Source organism: Molossus molossus, unplaced genomic scaffold (genome assembly GCF_014108415.1).
Source record: "Molossus molossus isolate mMolMol1 unplaced genomic scaffold, mMolMol1.p scaffold_m16_p_7, whole genome shotgun sequence".
In the NCBI taxonomy this organism is placed as follows: Eukaryota; Metazoa; Chordata; class Mammalia; order Chiroptera; family Molossidae; genus Molossus; species Molossus molossus.
The window spans coordinates 1,146,653-1,165,956 of record NW_023425401.1 but is presented as its reverse complement, the minus strand read 5'-3'; the positions used below and the strand labels follow the sequence as shown (position 1 = coordinate 1,165,956).

Sequence of the window (19,304 nt, the reverse complement as noted above, 5' to 3'; positions counted from 1 at the left end):
AAAGACGTTTTGTGAAGACTGCCGTCTCTGGGTCTGCCGTCTCTGGGTCTGCCGTCTCTGGGTCTGCCGGGATCGGTGCATCGCAGCAAACTACAAGCACAGGCTGATTGGAGAGGGAGCTTTGCAGGGGAGCAAAAGCTCCGGATCTTTGGACCAGTCCCATTTAGGGGACCTTCCTGCCCTCCAGTCAAACCTGTCTGTCCACACACACTTTGATCCTAGGCTGGCCAGGTTGCGAAAACGCATATCACAAGGTTACAAATCAATCGCCCATCCACCAACCCCCCATCCCCACAACTACTACCAAATTAAATACTAAACCTGAACATATTTTTTTTACTTAAAGGATAAAATACAACAAATGTTTAATATTATAGACTCTGGTTTATTTTTTTGCAATTAGCAAAAATTTTAAAATAGCAAACACTGCAATGTTTTTATACTAAATGTTTAAAACGTCAAGGCCTAATAAATTCATCTTTTTCTTAGTATAAAGTGGATCACAATATGCTGTCGTTTTTCCACAGAGAAACCACCTCTGCAGAGATTACGGTCGTGGGAAAGGCCGTGAGTGTCTTCAGGGCAGAGTCTGAACGGCAGACGTCAGTGAGAATGTCGGCGAGGCCACTTCCCAACACCCCAGGGAGACGCAGGAGGCAGAACCGGGCCTTTCACCACCTACGCGATGGTGACATCAAGCCTGCTCTAAGACAGCCGATTTCACCAGAATCTACGTTCAGGAAGCACGACAGGAGCCTATAAATACAGCTGCGGGGCAGGTGGTCACAGCAGCCATGGGGAGGTGATGCTCACGCACCGATCGGGGTCACTTGAGTTCTGCAGGTGTCGGTGTGGACGGAGATGCTGCTGGACCTGCAGAGCAGAGCACAGCAGTGAGTGGGCAGGAAAGAGACACCTACAGTGATGTGTTTACAAACCGAAACACGTAGCCAAGCATTTTAAATAAAGGGAAAGCCGTGCTTCTATATCTATCTATAAGAATATTCCTGGAGTCTACATGAAACTCCAGCACAGTCGGATCCAAAGGCACAGGTCTCGCGTGGGGAACATCTCCAGCTTGTGCTCCGGAGGACAAGGGCAGGGTGAGAAGGTACTGAACGAACAGTGTGAGCACAGCTGAAGCCAGGCCCTGGGCGGGAGGGAGGTGACACTCTAGGGAGTCCCCTGGCTTCCCAGCCCCGAGGACACGGTGGCTCTGGCCCCTGCATGCCGAGGCCTCGAACCTGCTCAGAGCGACCCTTTCCAGGCACGGGGCTGTGCTGGGCGCACCTGCGCCAGCGCTCCGGCACACGCCTACAATGGCTGAGAACATCGCAATCAGGACGAAAACAGTAATAGTCCCGTGTCTCATGGAGGAAAAGAAACATAACAAGAAGCCGGGATGAGGTCCGGAATGTTCAGCAACAGCCTCTCAGTGGCTCCCCGTGGGAAGGAACAGGCGTGCCCCCGACGGCGATCGGGGCTTATCGAGTAGAAGCCAGGACGGCCAGCAGGTGAACAGGAAACAGAGGAGGAGTGTGTGGCCACCATTAGTCTAGGGGCAGAAATTCCGGTGAGGGTGGGAGCCTGAATTTTTGTGGTGACACCTCAGCTCCCTGGCAGACACTCAAGTGGGTCTACTCAACCCACTGAGGAGAGCTCCCTCCCCATCACAGGGCTTCTCTGCTTGCTTCATCCTGCATTCGTTTTGAATGGCTACAGTGTTGCTCTGAGATTAAGCAGGTCTTGCTACTTTAGGGACACCGATTGCGTGGCATGTGCCATGATTGATTTCTGATAGAAAGTTGGTAAGTTTACAGGATGTTAAATGATACTTCCTGAATGAGGTCATATAATTTGTCAATGGAGAAGTGATCCTATCTATGTGAGACCATGCACAGAAATAATGCAAAAATGCTAAGGGGTCCTGTGCAGGGGAGCCCCGGGCCTCAGCCTGGCCCTTCCTGAAGCCCACACCCCTCACGGTGCGTGGCGCAGGGGGCACCGCTGAACTAAGCAGTGTTTCATTTTGTGCCATATACGTAAGTAAGACTGTATTCTTGTTGTCACCATGTGCATGCTCCTTCCCGTGCTGCCCCCAAACTGCGTGTCCAGAACTCAGATGCCCTGCCGGCGTCGCCCTCAGAACATGTGCGCTTTGGACAGGGGCGTCCCCAGCTGCCGCACAGCCCCCACTGCAGATGGAGGAGCTTCGTCCATGTCTCTGGGTGGGACATTTTGTATTTTGATGCAAATACAGTCTCTAGAAACACTCACTTGTTGAGGAAGACTCTGGAATAAAGAACAAGTACGTGGTTGTTCAATTTCATGAAACAGATCAACTTTTCAAAGAATCAGCACTTCTGATAATTACTTTAAACATCAGTAAAAGGTTATATTACTGAAAGCGATACGTCACAGGACAGAGCGACCCATTGTAAGTTCAAATGTGCACTTTTTAGAGCATCTGGTGGGACCCGGGCAGGTACCGATCAGGCAGTGGAGAGGGGGCGGGTGTCATCAATAGACTGGCCAAGCCTCGGGGGCCAGCATGGGCCAGGGCCCCACGGGCAGCCGGATGCCCCCTCACTGGGTGGGGGCGCTGCCACCAGAGCAAGGGGCTGGACGCAGAAAGGCCGGCAGTGCCCTGGCTGACCCAGCGAGCGGCACAGTTCAGACGGAGGGACAGGGCCTGTCTCCTCCCTCCTCAATCCGAGGAATGAGGCCTCAGAGGAACAAGGAGTTGCCTCCAGGCAAAGGGTCAGTGATTCCTGGAGCTACAGACAGGACACAAGGCACACTAGGCCTCCAGGCGGACACAGCCGAAAATAAGACCAATTCTACCCGGGACCGTGACTGCCAAGAATAAAGTCAACATAGTATTTTCAATATCTGATCACAGGAAAACTTGTACACCACTCAGAGTAACATCAAAGTGTGAGAAACACCGATAACGGAGCGATTTCCTGTTTGAACTGAGTTCTTTTCAGAGAACTGAGGGCCTTTGCGGAGACTCCCTCAGAGGGGAGCTGCCTGCGGAGTCCAAGCATCGCGGCTGAGGGCCCTCGGGACCCAAGAGATAAGCCAGATGTTAGCTGGTATGTTTTTTGTTTAGTGTACCAAGTATACATATTTTAGCAATTAAAAAGAAATGTAGCCCGGCCGGTGTGGCTCAGTGGAATGAAGTCGTCCCCTGGACTGAGGGGTCCCGGTTCGATTCCTGGTCAGGGCACATGCCCGGGTTGTGGGCTCGATTCCCAGTAGGGGGCGTGCAGGATGTTTCTCTCTCACATCGATATTTCTCTTTCCCTTCCTCTCTCTCTAAAAAAAAAAAAAAAAATGTATCGATAAAAATATATTTAAAAACAAAAAAAAAATGTAGCCCTGACCCATTTGGCTCAGTGGCTAGAGCGTCGCCCATGGACACTTCGTCACGGGTTTGATTCTCAGTCAAGGGCATGTACCTGGGTTGCAGGTTCGCTCCCTCTTTTCCACTCTCTCTAAAAATCAATGGAAAAATATCCTCGGGTGAGGATTAACAAAAAAGAGGACTATAAAGCCACAGAAATCACAACTTTGGCTATCCGTCTGAATAAAGAGGAAGAAAGCAGAACACGCTTCTGTGTGTACCTGCCACCTCAGCACCCCTGTGGTTCTGCAGATGGCTCTGAGGTGGAGCACGGGACACACACCAGGGGACGAGAGACAGTGCTGCCCTCTCAATGCACACAGCCTGTGGGCACGTGGCTGGCGGGGGACACTTCACCTTGGGCCTCGGCAGAGCCTTCCGGAACCTCCGGGTCTTCGCGCTGCTCAGCCTCCTGTCCCTCAAGGTCCTCGGCGGCCTGAGCCGAGGGGGGCTCTGCGGGCGTCCGCGGGGTGCTCCTGTCCGCATCCGCGCGCTGCTGCATCCACTCGTCCCTGTACCCGTTGCTGATGAGCTTGGAGAAGTTTGTGGGGGAGCCAGGCTTTTGACCAGGCCTCAAAAGCAAAAAAACAACAGCGACCTTAGCACACAGGTTATGCCGACCCGGCAGAGCTCGGCAAACACGCTGGTAATGAATCAGCAGCTTATGGTCCTCGGAACGTAAGAGACCCTCCCTCTGAAAGACTAGACAACCGACCACGTCAACCCCAGGGAAACCTGGGGAACGGGAAGAGGATGGCCCCTTTGGAGAGGGAAACAGGACAGCAGGCGGCAGGCCAGGCTATGGGAGGCTGGGACCTCGGAGTCTCCCTGCTGGGGGGGGGACGACGCTATCCGCCAGCCGAGGTGAGCCCAGCAAGCTGCTGCCCCCCCAAACCCAGGCCACCCCAGCACTTACATGGGAGGGAAGGAGAATCTACTTCCTGCAGGGTCTTTGGGACCCAGTGGGGTCCCCACTTTGCTGGGGTACTTGGAGTTAATGGCCGGGAGCTTCACCTGTGCGAAGAAACACACAAAACCCTGCTTCAGGGAAGAGCGCCTGGCAGCCGGACGCAGGGCGCACCCGGCCGAAGTCGGACGGGACTAAGTCGGACGGGCCGAAGTCAGACGGGACTGGAAGTCAGACGGGACGAAGTCGGACGGGACGGGAAGTCAGACGGGACTAAGTCAGACGGGACTGGAAGTCAGACGGGACTGGAAGTCGGACGGGACGAAGTCGGACGGGACTGGAAGTCAGACGGGACTGGAAGTCAGAAGAGACTGGAAGTCAGAAGAGACTGGAAGTCGGACGGGACTGGAAGTCAGACGGCCCGCAGCGTGCAGGTCGTGTTGCCGTCAAACACCCCAGGACCACGCAGTGCGGTCACTGCCGGCTCACCACGCGGCGCCAGGCCACCGGCAGCTCACAGCCCCGTGTATTCCAGCAGAGACACGTCTGCTCCGGGGGAAACAGAGCCGCTCACGGGGTAAATACTGAGCAGCCCAGGTCCTCAGGGCTCCAGGAGCACGGGGTCCCATGCTCAGAGCCCCAGCTGACCTCTCTGGAGGCCTCTCTGGAGAACCTCGGTCCCTTCACCCTGAGCCTTCCAATGGGAACCAGGGTGGACACGGGGTGAAGACCAGCCTGGGGTCATCCTTGAAAGTGGACTTACATAGCCACAGGAAGAGAGGTGACCTGCTTCCCGGCCCTCTGCCTGGCACAACCTCCCGCCCCACAGGCACCCAGAGTGTGTGTCAGCTGCAGATGAGCTGGAGAAACCCGGAGGGGGAAGGGAGGGGAGGGGCCAGTCCAGGAGGGACAGAGAAGGGGGAGGGGCCAGTGCATGAGGGACAGGGGAGGGGAGGGGCCAGTCCAGGAGGGACAGAGAAGGGGGAGGGGCCAGTGCAGCAGAGGAGAAGGGGGAGGGGCAGTGTGGCAGAGGAGAGCCCATGGAGGCATGAGGGAGGAAGGTGGGTGTCCTGGTGGAGCGGGGAGGTGGGCTCAGAGGAGAGACACTCAAGGGCCAGGGACATCCAACCCAGATGGCAGCAGGGGACAAGGGTGGGGGTGATGGGAAGGTTACTCCTGCAATACCTCCTGGGACGTGCTGGGAAGAAGGACAGATGCGGGGGGTGAGGATGTAAATCTAAGAGGGGGCATCTATGAAACTTTCCGTCAAAGTCACAGGAGGAAACTCTGTGACCTGGGGCTGGGCAAAAATGTCAGCGATAGATGGCTCTGGCCGGTCTGCCTCAGCGGCAGAGCGCAGGCCCACAGACCAGAGAGTCCTGGATCAATTCTGCTCCAGGGCCCGGACCTCCGATGCAGTTCTGGCCCCAGCCCTGGTCGGGTCCTGCGGGAGGCAGCCAGTGGATGTATCTCTCTCACATCGATGTTTCTCTCTCTCTCCCCCTCCTTCCTACTCTATCTGAGGATAAAACTGGAAAAAAGTATCCTCAGGTGAGGATTAAAAAAAAATTTCATAGACATAAAATCAAAAGCAAAGTCATAAATGAAAAAACCTGATGAATCAGACTTTACCCAAATTAAGAACTTCCGTTCTTCCAAAGACACTGTTAAGAGAGGAAAGAGACAAGCCACAGAAGAGGAAATGCAGGCTGGACTCGTCCGGAAAGGATGTCTCCAGACTACACAAAGAACCCTCAAGTCTCAATATGAAGAAGACAATCTTGGTTTAAAAACGGTAAAACCGGGACAGGTGCTTCGTGGAGGAGGATATTTTGGGGGGAAAGCACATGAAAAGATGCTCAAGGCATCACCAGCCCCAGAAATGTGCATTTAAACCACCACGGCAGGTACCTACTGGAAAGGCTTGAACCCAGACAAGGTCCCGGGCGTGAGCTTGGAGCCCGCGGCTGCCTGCGCTGCAGGGTCGGGGCCTGGAACAAGGTGGTGAACGTGCCCAGGCCATGACCCAGCAAGCCAGCTGGCACGCATTTACCCAGGTGAAGTCCAGGAAGCCGATGCTCACACACCTGTCTGTGCAGTTGACAGTGGCGTCAATGGTCATCACCGAGACTAGAAACAAGCCAAGGGGTTGACAAGCCACGAATGACCGAGGACCTGCACCAGGACAGGGACGGTCTCGATGGCTGTGCCACGGGGGAGAGCCAGGCCCAGGACCACATGGGGTGTGGGGCTACTGAGCGGACTTCCGAAGATGGTGACGACAGACTCCACCGTGCCTGCCGAGGGCGGGGGCCCTTGCCTTTCAGGACACCCCGATGGGAAGTTCAGCCCTGCGGATGTCATGGGCACCAACACGCACACCACCGGCAAACCCACATCACCCTTCAGGGGCCACTGCACAGGGGCGCCTGTCACCTTTGTCTTCTTCTTTTCGAGTTCCTCGGCCTCCCTCTGCCACACAGTCTTCATGTCAAAGTCGAACGGCCCCCTTCTGGACTCATAATTCCCACTGCCGGGGTCAGGGTTAAACTCTTCGTGGACCATGTAGTCGGGCATGCAGGCCGCGAGACCTCTAGACGCAGAGGGAGGCCTGCCATCAGCTGCGTGGCCGCTTCCTGACCCCCCTCCCCTCCAGCCCCCCCTCACCTCCCCTGCCCCCTCCATCTCCTCCTCCATCTCCCGTGGGGACAAACAACAGCGTGACCCCTCGGGTACTCACTGCCTCTGGGTGGCTGTGGATGGCTTGCTGTGGTGGACATACCAGTCCGGCAAGGCATAGGCTACCGGGGTGCCTTTCCTGGTCCCCGGGGCGAAGTGCATCAACAGGTCTCAAAAGCAAAAGGAGGCACAGTGAGTGGTCCCCACCCAGCACCCAGCATGACGAGCAGGTAGGTAGGTCACAGTTCACAAGGGACACGGTGACTTCCCCTGGTCCTCAGCCACCTGTGCCCATGCTGAGAGGGGTCCTGCGTGGTGTTGAGGGGGGCAGACCCCTGCTCCCCTGTCCCCCCCCCGTCCCTAAGCTGGCGTCTGTGCTTGGCAGGCCCACTCCTGGGGCTGGTCCAATGCTCCAGGCTGGCACTTGAGAGAGAGCTCCTCAGGTTCCCGGGGGGCTGCCAGCTAGCTGCCCTCTCAGCGGCCCCCATGCTGTCCCTGTAGCCTGGGCCAGTCTGACTGTCCCCTGCCACCGTGGGGCCATCCCTGACCCCTCAGTACTTTAGGGAGCAGTTGTCCCCAACAGCCCTGATCCACTTGCCTCCTCTCTGGTTTCTCTGCCCCCCCCATCCCCCCACCCCTGCCCGAGGGCTTTTTCATAGCTGCGGGGGGGTGTCAGGGACTGGTCACGGACAGCAACATGATCACCACAGAGGATGATGGTAGCAGCCAGCACGTACTGACTTCGTACTGTCAGTGAGAAAAGCTTAACTCTTGATTTCTGAATATTTCTGACTTAGGCAACAGTGGCCAGAATAGTGTGAATTCTGCTGTCCCCTCAGCCAGATCCCAGGGCACTCATGTCATCACATCTGCACTGCCCTTCTCCACTGCGTCTGCCTTGTCTCCACCTCTGTCACTGTGTGCACCTGCACTGCACCCACCTGCACCTGCACTGCACCCACCTGCACCTGCACTGCACCCACCTCCACCTGCACTGCACCCACCTCCACCTGCACTGCACCCACCTCCACCCACCTCCACCTGCACCTCCACCTCCACCTCCATTCATCTCCACCTGCACCTCCACCCACCTCCATCCACCTCCACCTGCACTGCACCCACCTCCACCTGCACCTCCATCCACCTCCAGCCATCTCCACCTCCACCTCCATCCACCTCCATCCACCTCCACCTGCACCTCCACCCACCTCCATCCATCTCCACCTCCACCTCCATCCACCTCCACCTGCACCTCCACCCACCTTTACCTCCATTCACCTCCACCTGCACCGATCTCCACCCACCTCCACGCACCTCCACGCACCTCTACCCACCTCCACCCACCTCCATCCACCTCTGTTGCTCTCTCTGTCTCTGTCTCATCTCTAACTCCCCCTTCATATTGTCCCTGTCTCTGCTGGAAATTAGCACTGACACATCCTATGATCTGATCTCGAACCTTAGTCAGACCTGCCGGCTGGCCCACTGGTCCTTTCTCCACTGGCCGGAATGGGAGGCCCTGACGGTGCGCTTTATATGGACTGGACCCGGTGGTTTGTTCTGGGCTCAGTAGCGCAGCCCAGAGGTTGTCATTTTGATTTTCATTCCCCATGACAACCTTCTGGGTGATGGCAGCCAGAGAAAAAGGTTCATGACCCTCAATGCCGCTCGTGACACGGGCCAGCTCCAGGGCACTGTGAACGGGACCCCTCCGCCTCGTCAGCGGTTTCTAGAGCACAGGTAGGCAGTGCTTTCTCGGTTCACCACAGATCAAGCCCGAGGCTTGTCCACATCACCATGGAAACTTTCCCAGGTCCGCTGCTCAGCACAGGAGAATGTGCGGGACAAGGGTCACCAGAGCAAACCACAGGGACGAACGCTTCGCTCACTGGTCAGCAAGGCCAGTGAACTGCAAAGACGGACTCTGCCCCGTGGACAGCTTCCCGAGACTCTGCCGTTAGAACGTGCACCGGTGAACCACGGCCAAGGAAGAAAGTCCTCCGGGGCCAATTCCGCGAACTCAGTCTATGGAGTCTGACTTCTCATAAACCGCAGTGTGTCCCTGAAGAGTATCCAGACCCTCCCTGCGTCAATTAACCTCCATCTCCAACGGCCTGGGCAAAGCCCAACTTCGCTCATATGAAACAATAATGACCAATGGTCCCACTGCTGCCCCACAAAGCAGAGACCCTGGCACCGGGGTGCTTACCGGGCCGGCCTCCTTGCTTGGCCAGCTTCACGTACTCTGAGTCTGTCTCTTTGATCCAGTACCTCCGTGTCCCCAGCATGTGCCCGCTGGGAGGGTCCCGAAGCTCGCTGAGGCCTGGGATCTGGGACACTGGTGGGGCACCCACAGCCTTCTCAGACCGCTTCACGGGGAGGTGGTAATACCAGTCTAGGAAGAGAAGGAGGCCGAGGCCGGGTCATCAGTGACGTTCAGGTTGGTTTAGTCCACTGCCTGAAGGACAGGCCTGCCAGGAAAGGTCTCACTGTCCAGGGGACACCAAGACGGGGAAGACTGCCACAGGGCATATGTGCTGTGAGGGCACCTTTGGGACTGACTCATAAATCACTGAACAGTGTGGGTGGGCCTCCACTAATCTGCTCAAGGACTTAGGAGAAAAACTAGAGGTCCCAGGAGGAAGAAATTCAGCCTCCAGATGCCTTCAGACCCAGGACGATGGCATCGGCTCTGCCCTGGGGTCCAGGCTGCCGGCCCACCTTACAGATTCTGCACCTGCCTGTTTCACAACTGGGTGAGCCATTCCTTAAAATTATCATATTCATATTCATATTCATATTCTCTCTCTCTCTTGTATATATACACAGATACACATCCTGTTGGTTCTGTTGCTCCGGAGAACCCTGACTAATACAGGAGGCACACACCAAAATGGTGCTGAATTGATCAATTTACATATCAGAAGTCATCATTCTCTAAGCTAAAAGCTTAGACATCCAATTTCTACTTGGAGCTAAAGCTGGGTTCACCGCATGCAAGTAAATGTTTAACATGGCAAATCTTTCGATCTCTAAAGGACAGTAATTAGCTGAATCAACACTATGGTTTTGAAAAGGAGGGGTAAACCCTGGGTAAGGTGTAAGGAATTGTGCAGAAGCCCACAGAGAATCAAATGAAGAATTAAAAGTTTACGAGCTTCATACTCTGCTCATATTCTGGTCAAATTATTTCTCTTTTAGAGGGAAGGCATCCAGTTGTCGTATTTTTCCTTTCTGTGTTTTGGTTACTAATTAACCCACAGAGAACACTGTCTTCTTCCTTCTCATTACTGGAAGCTCTGGGTCCACCGATAATAACCACATGCAAAGGAGCTCAGAGAGCCAGGGCCCTAACCACTGAGTTCACTGTCACCAGCACACACGCAAGGTTAAAGGGGACAAGAAGTGTCTTGCAGCTTCTGTCACTCAAAGGTTATTAGTGCTTGTACGGCCCCAGATCACGACTCTCGTGCAGGTTTCTACGCTCACCCTGTTGTATCAATAAGGAGACGGCGGAGAGGAAGAGTGAGCACCCACCCCTGCAGCTCTCCGGTCTCCAGGCTCAGGGCTGTGGCACAGCCACAAACGAGGGGGGTTCCCAAAGACACTGCTGGCCCTTGTTTTGGCTGCGGAGGCCTCAGAGAACAGGGTGAAGCCTGGGCAGAGGAGCCACCTGTGAGGGGTGTGACCTCAGCCAAGTCTTCTAACTCTGTGCCTTGGTTTCCTCACCTATAAACGGAGGTTAATGATACCTTGTCATGCTGTTTTGAGGTTAAGTGTTAGTGCATAAAAGTGCTTATTCTCAGTGCTTCTTTATACAGGGGAGGCCGTTCACTGGGGCATGGACAGGTCACACAGAGGGAAGGGAAAACCGTTATGCTTCCTGTAGCCCCTGTCCCCAGACGGTGTCCCCCACAGTAGATCATGTGAAGGCCACATTCTGTTCCACTTCGGAGCAACATGAGGGCTGAGGTCACCTGCCAGCCCCACCCTGCCGCTCCCAGCTCCCAGCAGCTCCTGGATCCCGCCTCCACCCCCTCTCCAGCCTATCCCAGGACAGGGAACAATCAAAACAAAAGCAGAAGGAGCCCACAGCCTTCCTCCTTCCCCCCGGCCCAGCTTCAGACCCTGCTGACTGAGAAGCCACAGGAACCCAGGGCAGCCCGGTTTCTGTGTCAGGCGCTTCGAGCAAAGGGTTGGGGTCCACATTAGGGGCCGGAGTAAGGCAATCAGGGAGACACTGGATGCTGCTGCGGCAGAAAGACACTAGGTCGCCATTCGGAGAAAAGAGCTGAGAGCTGGAGAGGCCGGCACGGGGAACAGGTGAGACGCATAGAGATAGGGAGAGGCCGGCAAGGGGAACAGGTGAGACGGATGGAGCTGGGGAGAGGCCGGCTCGGGGAACAGGTGAGACGCACAGAGATAGGGAGAGGCCGACACGGGGAACAGGTGAGACGGATGGAGCTGGGGAGAGGCCGGCACGGGGAACAGGTGAGACGGATGGAGCTGGGGAGAGGCCGGCACGGGGAACAGGTGAGACGGATGGAGCTGGGGAGAGGCCGGCACGGGGAACAGGTGAGACGGATGCGATCGCCCGACCCCCGGGCAGCCGGCAGCGCGGCTTTTCGTTGGCTTTGATCTGTCTTCTGAAACACAGAGAAGGACCCCGCCCTCCTCCCCGGTCTCCCTTCGCTTTGACACGGGCCAGAGAGGTGCCCCTTCCTGGGGATCACGCGTTCGTCCATCGGCGCGGGGCGCGGGCACTCACCGCAGGGCGCGTAGCGGCTGGGGGCGCCGTGCAGCTCCTTGCCCGCGTTCCTCATGCCCGGAGACCGCGGCGCCGGCGTTCAGGGCAGCGGCCGTCGGTCCGCCTCCCCCTGCGCGGACGCAGGCGTGTCATCGCCAGGAAGGGCGTGCACGTCCTCGCAGGTAGACCTGGGAGGACAGGTCCCCGGTCCGGGCCGCAGAGGCCCCTCCCCGTGCGGGCCCCCGGCCGGCCGCCCCGCTCACCTGTCGCCGTGGGTCTCGGTGGGCGCCTCCCGCTGCGCCAGAGGCCGAGTCCGCCGGCCAGGCGGGGCCGGTCCGCACTCCAGGCGCCGCGCGGAGCCACAACAACTCGCGTCGCCCGGGCAACCGACGGGCGGCCAACCGGCGGGCGCGGCTGGAGCGCCAGTAGCCAATCGGTGCAGCCTGTGGGGCCGCAGCAGGCCAATCAGTGCCAGAGGCGGAGCGCGGACTCTGCCAGTCAACCGCCCGGACCTGAGCGGGGCGGGCCGCGGCAGGGGCGGGCCGCGGCAGGGCGGGGCCGCGGCAGGGGCGGGGCGGGGCCGCGGCAGGGGCGGGGCCGCGGCAGGGGCGGGGCCGCGGCAGGGGCGGGGCCGCGGCAGGGGCGGGGCCGCGGCAGGGGCGGGGCCGCGGCAGGGGCGGGGCCGCGGCAGGGGCGGGGCCGCGGCAGGGGCGGGGCCGCGGCAGGGGCGGGGCCGCGGCAGGGGCGGGGCCGCGGCAGGGGCGGGGCGGGCCTCCGAGTCCTCACCTGCCCCGCCGCCGCCCCGCCCCGATTGCCCCGCCCGGGTCTACTCCGGGTCCTGAACGCACTTTAAAAAGAGGAGGATCAGTACCTGGGAAACTCGGCAAGCGGGCACGTCTGCCCATCGTGCATCAGCAGTCAAAGGGTCCTGGAAATGTCCTTTCTCGCACCTCGATTTTTCAGAACGATTTCTGCCCTGTGAGTTGCGATTCTTTTATTGATTTTAAAGAGAGAGGACAGGAGAGGGCCATAGGGACATCAGAGACATCAACGAGAGACCACATGGAGTGGCCGGCCGCCTCCTGCATGCCCACAACCTGGGCAAGTGCCCTGGCCCGACCTCTTGGCGCTGGGTCGAGGCTCAACCACTGAGCCACCCCAGCCGGGTGTCTGAGACACATTTAAAAAGCCGTTGCCCCTGTTTCTAAGGAACTGTGCTGAGCCCCAACCCTGGATTTCCTTAGCGCGAACTTTGGCCGTGCTGGGTTTGGGGTCCACACAGGGAGGGGGTTGCGGCCTGCACCCTGCTCCCCCGATTGGACATCATTTCTGCTCCCTGCTTGGTGACTTTAAGCGGCCGCAGCAGGCATGGGAACTTTGTCACGGGAAAAGCTTGCGGCGCTAGCCACTGTGAGAAGACTTGGTGTGACCTGGTGGAGTCGGACAAGGTGGGCTGTTGGCTAGACCCTGGCGAAGTCCTGTTCCGGTGACTGGAGCAACAGGGAGGAGCTTTGGTCTTCTCTTGAAAACGTGTTTTATCCCTGGCTGGTTTGGCTCAGTGGTTAGAGTGTGGGCCTGCGGACCAAAGTCCCGGGTTCGGTCCGCTAAGGGCACGTACCTCAGTTGCAGTTTGTCCCTGGCCCTTGTTGGGGTCGTGTGGGTGGCGACCACTCTATGTGTCTCTCTCCCATCGATGTTTCTCTCTCCCTCCCTCTCCGTCCTGCTCTATCTGAAGATAAATGCAAAAATGTCCTCCGGGGAAGATAAAAAAAAAAGAAAACATGTTTTAAAATCAACATATTTTAATGGTGGTATTTGGCAACTTCAGTGAAACAAGGTGTCGCTTTTATTAAACAACGTAGTAGAAGGCAGGTGACATAGGAAAGGGTGGGGAGAAGATAACTCATGGCAGGAACTCGCCCTCGCTCCGTGGTCCATCTGGCTCTCACATAATATTGTGATGAATTTCAGGGTCTGCAGCTGGCCCCTCACGCAGCCTCACAAGTCATCAAGCGTTTGTCCTACTGCGTGGAGAGGTGCGGAGGCCATCACCACCATAACACAACTTTCTTTTTCACAAGTCAAAGCACTGTCTGCCTGGGGGGTGGGGTTGCGCCATCAAGAGAAAACTGTTTTAAAAAGTAGTTGATGCCCTGGCCGGTTTGGCTCAGCAGTTGGAGCGTCAGCCTGCGGTCCAGAGAGATCCGGGTTTGGTTCTTGCTAAGGGCACGTACCTCGGTTGCAGTTTGTCCCCGGCCCTGGTTGGTCATGCGGGTGGCAGCCACTCGATGTGTCACTTTCACGTCGATGTTTCTCTCCCCCTCTCTCTCTCTCCCTCCCTCCCCACTCTATCTGAACAAAAAATGGAGAAATGTCCTCAGGTGAGGATTGAATAAATAAATAAATAAATAAAAGTTGATCCCAGCAGCTGGAGCCATGTGACTGAAGAGTCTCTCTCTCTTTCTGCACTGGGTCGACAGGAGAGTGCAGAACCTACCCCAGCGGACCACCTCCCTTACTAATTTGTCACTGTGTGATCTGGAAGAGCAGCCTCAGAAGAAAGTGTTGACTTCTGCGGCCTGATTGAGACTACAAATGCTTGCAGGTGCTGGTCAAATGAGGACCTAGGTAAGGCGCCTTGCAAATGGAAACATGAACAAGAATATGTACAGTGAGACTAGTCAATGTCTTTATTTCCTGCACCTTGTCATGTGTGGTCTTTCTGTCACGTTATAGTTCAGTGTTTGGAAGGATCCAACATTGATCTCACTTTGAGCACTATTTTATTCAGTTTTATTAGATGTTTAGATAAAATAGGTATCTTATATACCTATCTACATATAGTTATCTTTATATATTTTATATTTTATTATATTGTATATATCTATAAGATGTCATAGGTATATTATACGGAGACATCTTATTAGAGATATCTTAAAGCTTATGTAGCTATCTCCTGTTCATGACTATTTTGAGAATAGAAAAAATGTATTTGAGTAAAATTCCGATTTTTCAAAGCCCTGGACACTCCCTGCGGCCCAGTCTCTCTTCCTTTTTTTTTTTCATCCTCACACGAGGACATTTTTCGATATTTTGTTCAGATAGAGTGGGAGGGAGGGAGAGAGAGAAACATCAACGTGAAAGGGACACATCAAGCGGTTGCCACCCACATGACCCAACCAGGGCCGGGGACAAACTGCAACCGAGGTACATGCCCTTAGCGGGAACCAAACCCCGGTGTCTCCGGACTGCAGGCCTATGCTCTAACCGCTGAGCCAAACTGGCCAGGACTCCAGTCTCCCTTCTTTACCCTGTTGTTGACGGACTCTGATCGCAAACCCCCCAGGACAATTCACTCTCTGCTTTGCTCACCCGGTGACACATTGCAACCCCAGGAGCTAAGAGGCCCCCACCAGGGACACACTGTTTCCCCCTCTGGATCACCCACCACACTCTTTAGACCTGGCTTTCACAAAGCGGAGGGATTTCGAAATGTGCTGTTTTTCTCTTTGATGATCATGTAAAAGAATTGAAGGACAAACCTCCCTTTTGGCAAATATTTCTGTGTTTCAGTATTATGTAGCAGTTTGGGCTTTCAACCCCACTGGGAAGACAAGACATCATCTCTGTAGGCACGGAAGGGGACGTGGTTTCTTTATGTCCCTACCGGCACCTCCTACAGACAACTTTGGAAGCCTGAGGGCCATGGGAAGCCAATAAACTGGAGGAGCAGCGTAGGAAACCCGCCCAGAACCAGCCTGCTTTCCAAAACCCCAGGCCACTGAGGAACGGGGCCCCAGAGAAGACGGTGACTCACCAGGAAATGATTTCCAGACAGTTTATTTTTAGGCAAGTAGTTTGAAAGAGTTTTAACGTAAGTTACACAACATGTACATAAATAAAATTTTGAATGATCCTGATTTAAGAAAAAACATCTTCAAGCAAAGAAGGAAGAAATGAAACAGGAGCAGGTAGCTGGAAAAGCAGCTCCCCACCCCCACCCCGCACAGCCTCAGCCCGGCAGCACGGTGTAGCACGTGGTTGCTTGTTGTGTGTCCTCTTCAGTATCGGAGTGCTCAGGGACAGCTCCAGGCCCACAGCACCAAGGTACCACGTAAAAGGTCTGTGCGGCGGGAGGTCACATCCACAACCAGAGCCAGTGCAGAGCCAAGTGGCTTTATTGCACACGCCTGGGTGCAGGCGGGCTGACTCCTTGAAAGAGCCTAGCCTCGAAATCTCTTTGTTCTCAGGTTTTTATAGGCCCAAACTACAGAAACTAAAAAAACTACATTAAGGAAAAAAACCCCTGCATTCTCTTGGCACCGCGTAATTGGTGTCGGGCTGATACAAGCTGTCTCAGAGGTAAGGAGTCTGCTCCGGCAGAGGTCTGGGCCATCATTAATCTCCTTCCTTTTTATGGTCCCTCCGAGTTCCCCAAGGCCATCATTACCCCTTATCTTATGGTTCCTCTGGGTGTCAGTCCAGGTTTTTAGACAACTGCTCAGGTGTTTACGTGCAGGAATAACTGGTCAGAATGGAGTTTGATTTTGTTAAAACATTATTAACCCTTTCACCACGCAACCAAACAAAACGAGGAAGTTCACCTCAAAGTATGTAGAAAAACTTCCCAGATACATTTGTAAATGGAAAAAGCACAATGCAGAAGATGGTTTATAGTGAGCTACTCTTTACTTTAAACAGTGTTGGAGGTGAACACACACACAGACACACACACAGAGGAGGGACATAACCATATTTTACATAAATATGTGCAGGGCGGGGCAAAAGTAGAGTTACAGTTGTGAGTATGAGAAACAGTGTTATTGTGTCGTGTTCCACACACACACACACACACACTCTGCACCTGTTGGCCCGCCCTGTGTATTTGTGTGCACGGTACACGTTTGAAGACGCGGTCACCGGATGCAGCGGACGGCAGAGGTGAGTGGGGCAGCCTTTCGCTGCACAGCATTGTGCTTCTCCAGAACGTTGGACCATTAGGGGAGAAGGTAGGAGGTTTGGGGTTTCTTGGGGTAGGTGTAGATGTCCCAGAGTCAAAGAGCGAAGGGGCGAATTGTGAAGTAGCACTTACCTTGAAACCAGCAGAGAGTAAAGAGATTAGAAACCATGAAAGGGCCCTGGCCGGTTTGGCGCAGTGGTTAGAGCGTCGGCCTGCGGTCCCGAGAGACCCGGGTTCGGTTCCCGCTAAGGGCATGTACCTCGGTTGCAGTTTGTCCCCGGCCCTGGTTGGTCGTGCGGGTGGCAGCCACTCGATGTGTCCCTTTCACATAGATGTTTCTCTCTCTTCCTCTCTCCCCCTCCCACTCTACCTGAATAAAAAATAGAAAAATGTCCTTAGGTGAGGATTAAAAAAAAAAAAAAAAAGAAAGAAACCATGAAAGGAAGCAAAATAAAAGCTAATTGCACCCAGGCTCTGTGAAGAGAAACTGAAGAACATAAAAGACAAATGGAAAGTCTTTTTTTTTTTTTTAATCCTCACCCAAGGACATTTTTTGTTTTGCACTTATCTTCAGACAGTGCAGGAGGGAGAGATGGAGGGAGGGAGAGAGAGAGAGAAACATCGATGTGAGAGAGTCACATTGAGTGGTTGCCGGGGGACAGACTGCAACCGAGGTATGTGCCCTTAGCGGGAACCGAAACCTGGTCTCTCTGGTCTGCAGGCTGACGCTCTAACTGCTGAGCCAAACCAGCCAGGGCAACAAATGCAAAGTCTTAAAAACTACACGAGGAAAAGGACCAAATTGTCCCCCAAAAGGGGCAGGGGGTGAAGACGAGAGCAGATCAGGGAGAATTCTCAGCAATCGGCTCCAGAACCCGTGGGGTAGTGTCTCCAAAGGGCGGGGAGAAAAGTAACTCTCACCTGGGCATTTCTACCCCAAACAAGCGTGCTGCTAGCCTGTCCACGCCTCCTGTCCTGTGTGTGGGAGGTGCACTCGGACAGGCTGTGACCCCACCTCGCTGCTGGGAAACCAGACCCATCCAGCATTGACCTCGCACGGCCGGGAGGTGATGGCCACGTCCGCGTAATGAAACACCGAACTTGGGGCTCCAGACACCGTGAGGAAACTGAGCAGTGTGTCATTTAGGGTGAAGCACAGACACACCCTATGGACCTATCTGTTAAAATATCAAAACATGACTGGGAATGACGGTTTTCAGGTTGTAGCCATCAGTGGGAAAGGAAGGGGAGGGGTGATTTAGGGGGGTGCTATTGTGGGGTCTTCTGTTGTATCTGTGATCTTTGATCTTTCTACTCAAGCAAACCCAGGAAAGGACTGATTTGTTACCACCGAGGACTGGGTTTGAAACCAGAGGTCACCCGAGTCTGGGCCACCTCCAGCCCAAAAGCAGAGACAGGGACTGGACTGTAAGTGCATGTTTAACGTCAGACGCTGAAAATCTGGGGAGGTGGCAGGTGAAGTCCTGCAGGTCCACCTTCCCCTTAGGGTTGTTAGGAGAAAGCTGGTATAGGGGTCAGGAAAGGGAGTGTGGGAACAAGACGGGAGGCTTCTGGTGATTCGCGGTCCTGGACTTGAGTCCCGCGGCGGTCTGGGTCTGGAGGGATGTCTTCACGATTGGTCCCCGGAACAGGACTGCCAGCGTTGTGGAAGTGGGGATTGGGTGTCCGGAGACCTGGTCCATCAGCCTCCACATGCTGTGCCGGGTGGCCGGGCGCGTGCATTCGGGGCAGGTTAAAAGTCTCTGTTCTTGCCTTGTCAACTGAGAATTGCAACAACATCTTAGCCAGAACCTACGGTTAAACACATAGTTGAGTCCGGCCGGTGTGGCTCAGCAGCTGAGTGTCGACCCTGCACCAAGAGGTCGCTGGTTCGATTCCCGGTCAGGGCACATGCCCAGGTTGTGGCCCAATCCCCAGTCGGGGGGCGTGCAGGAAGCGGCCAATCGATGTTCTCACTTTCTCTCTCCCCTGCCCTCTCTCTCTAAAATCAATAAAGAAAAATTATTTTTAAAAACCCAACAACAGCCCTGGCCGGTCTGGCTCAGCGGTTAGAGCGTCGGCCTGCGGTCCGGAGAGACCCGGTTCGGTTCCCGCTAAGGGCACATACTTCGGTTGCAGTTTGTACCCGGCCCTGGTTGGTCATGCAGGTGGCGGCCACTCATTGTGTCCCTTTCATGTCGATGTTTCTCTCTCTCTCTCTCTCCCTCTCTCTCCCTCCCACTCTATCTGTACAAAAAATGGAAAAATGTCCTTGGGTGAGGGGAAAAAAACAACAACCCAACAACATATAGTTGATTAAGCAATTACACGTTCTGTGAGTGAATAAAGGAAGGGGAAGGAAGAGATATTAAAAAATCATATTTTCATTCTCCCCTTGTACCCTGGTTAGGTTCTGGGACCTTCCCATTACAGAGCCTGGTCAGGATGTGACCGCGGGTGGGGGGCCCTGCACCCCTGACACGGCATTGTGACGTGTCACAGAAGGGTGGCCCGACAGAGGGCCCGGCCGGGCCAGCCCAGCCCACTCTGTGGAGTGTCCTGCTTTCCATGAGATAAGAACACGTGGCTCTCTCTCCCGCCC

The 19,304-nt window shown here is 55.2% G+C and overlaps 1 protein-coding gene across 2 annotated transcripts; it reads right to left on the bottom strand.

Moving 5' to 3' along the window:
• Window positions 1-384: 384 nt before the first annotated feature.
• On the bottom strand, window positions 385-12,054 carry CUNH7orf57 (chromosome unknown C7orf57 homolog). Of its 2 annotated transcripts, none has more exons than XM_036247195.1 (8): window positions 12,006-12,054; window positions 9,205-9,390; window positions 7,057-7,165; window positions 6,753-6,909; window positions 4,326-4,423; window positions 3,767-3,981; window positions 2,278-2,292; window positions 385-873 (listed from the first exon to the last, which is right to left on the bottom strand). In XM_036247195.1, exons 2-8 carry the CDS (start codon window positions 9,281-9,283, stop codon window positions 827-829), a joined length of 720 nt encoding a protein of 239 aa, XP_036103088.1. In that variant the 5' UTR covers window positions 9,284-9,390; window positions 12,006-12,054; the 3' UTR covers window positions 385-826. The 2 variants fall into 2 exon arrangements, with proteins under 2 accessions (XP_036103088.1, XP_036103087.1); XM_036247194.1 differs by lacking the exon at window positions 12,006-12,054 and adding an exon at window positions 11,764-11,855.
• Between the last annotated feature and the right edge of the window lie 7,250 nt (window positions 12,055-19,304).

Coding starts and splice junctions, on each gene's coding strand:
- CUNH7orf57 (XM_036247194.1), bottom strand. CDS start 11,818: ATGAGGAACGCGGGCAAGGAGCTGCACGGCGCCCCCAGCCGCTACGCG. Junction 6,910..7,056: donor TCCACAGCCACCCAGAGGCA/GTGAGTACCCGA, acceptor CTCTGCGTCTAG/AGGTCTCGCGGCCTGCATGC. Junction 4,424..6,752: donor TCGAAAAGAAGAAGACAAAG/GTGACAGGCGCC, acceptor TTCTTCGCACAG/GTGAAGCTCCCGGCCATTAA.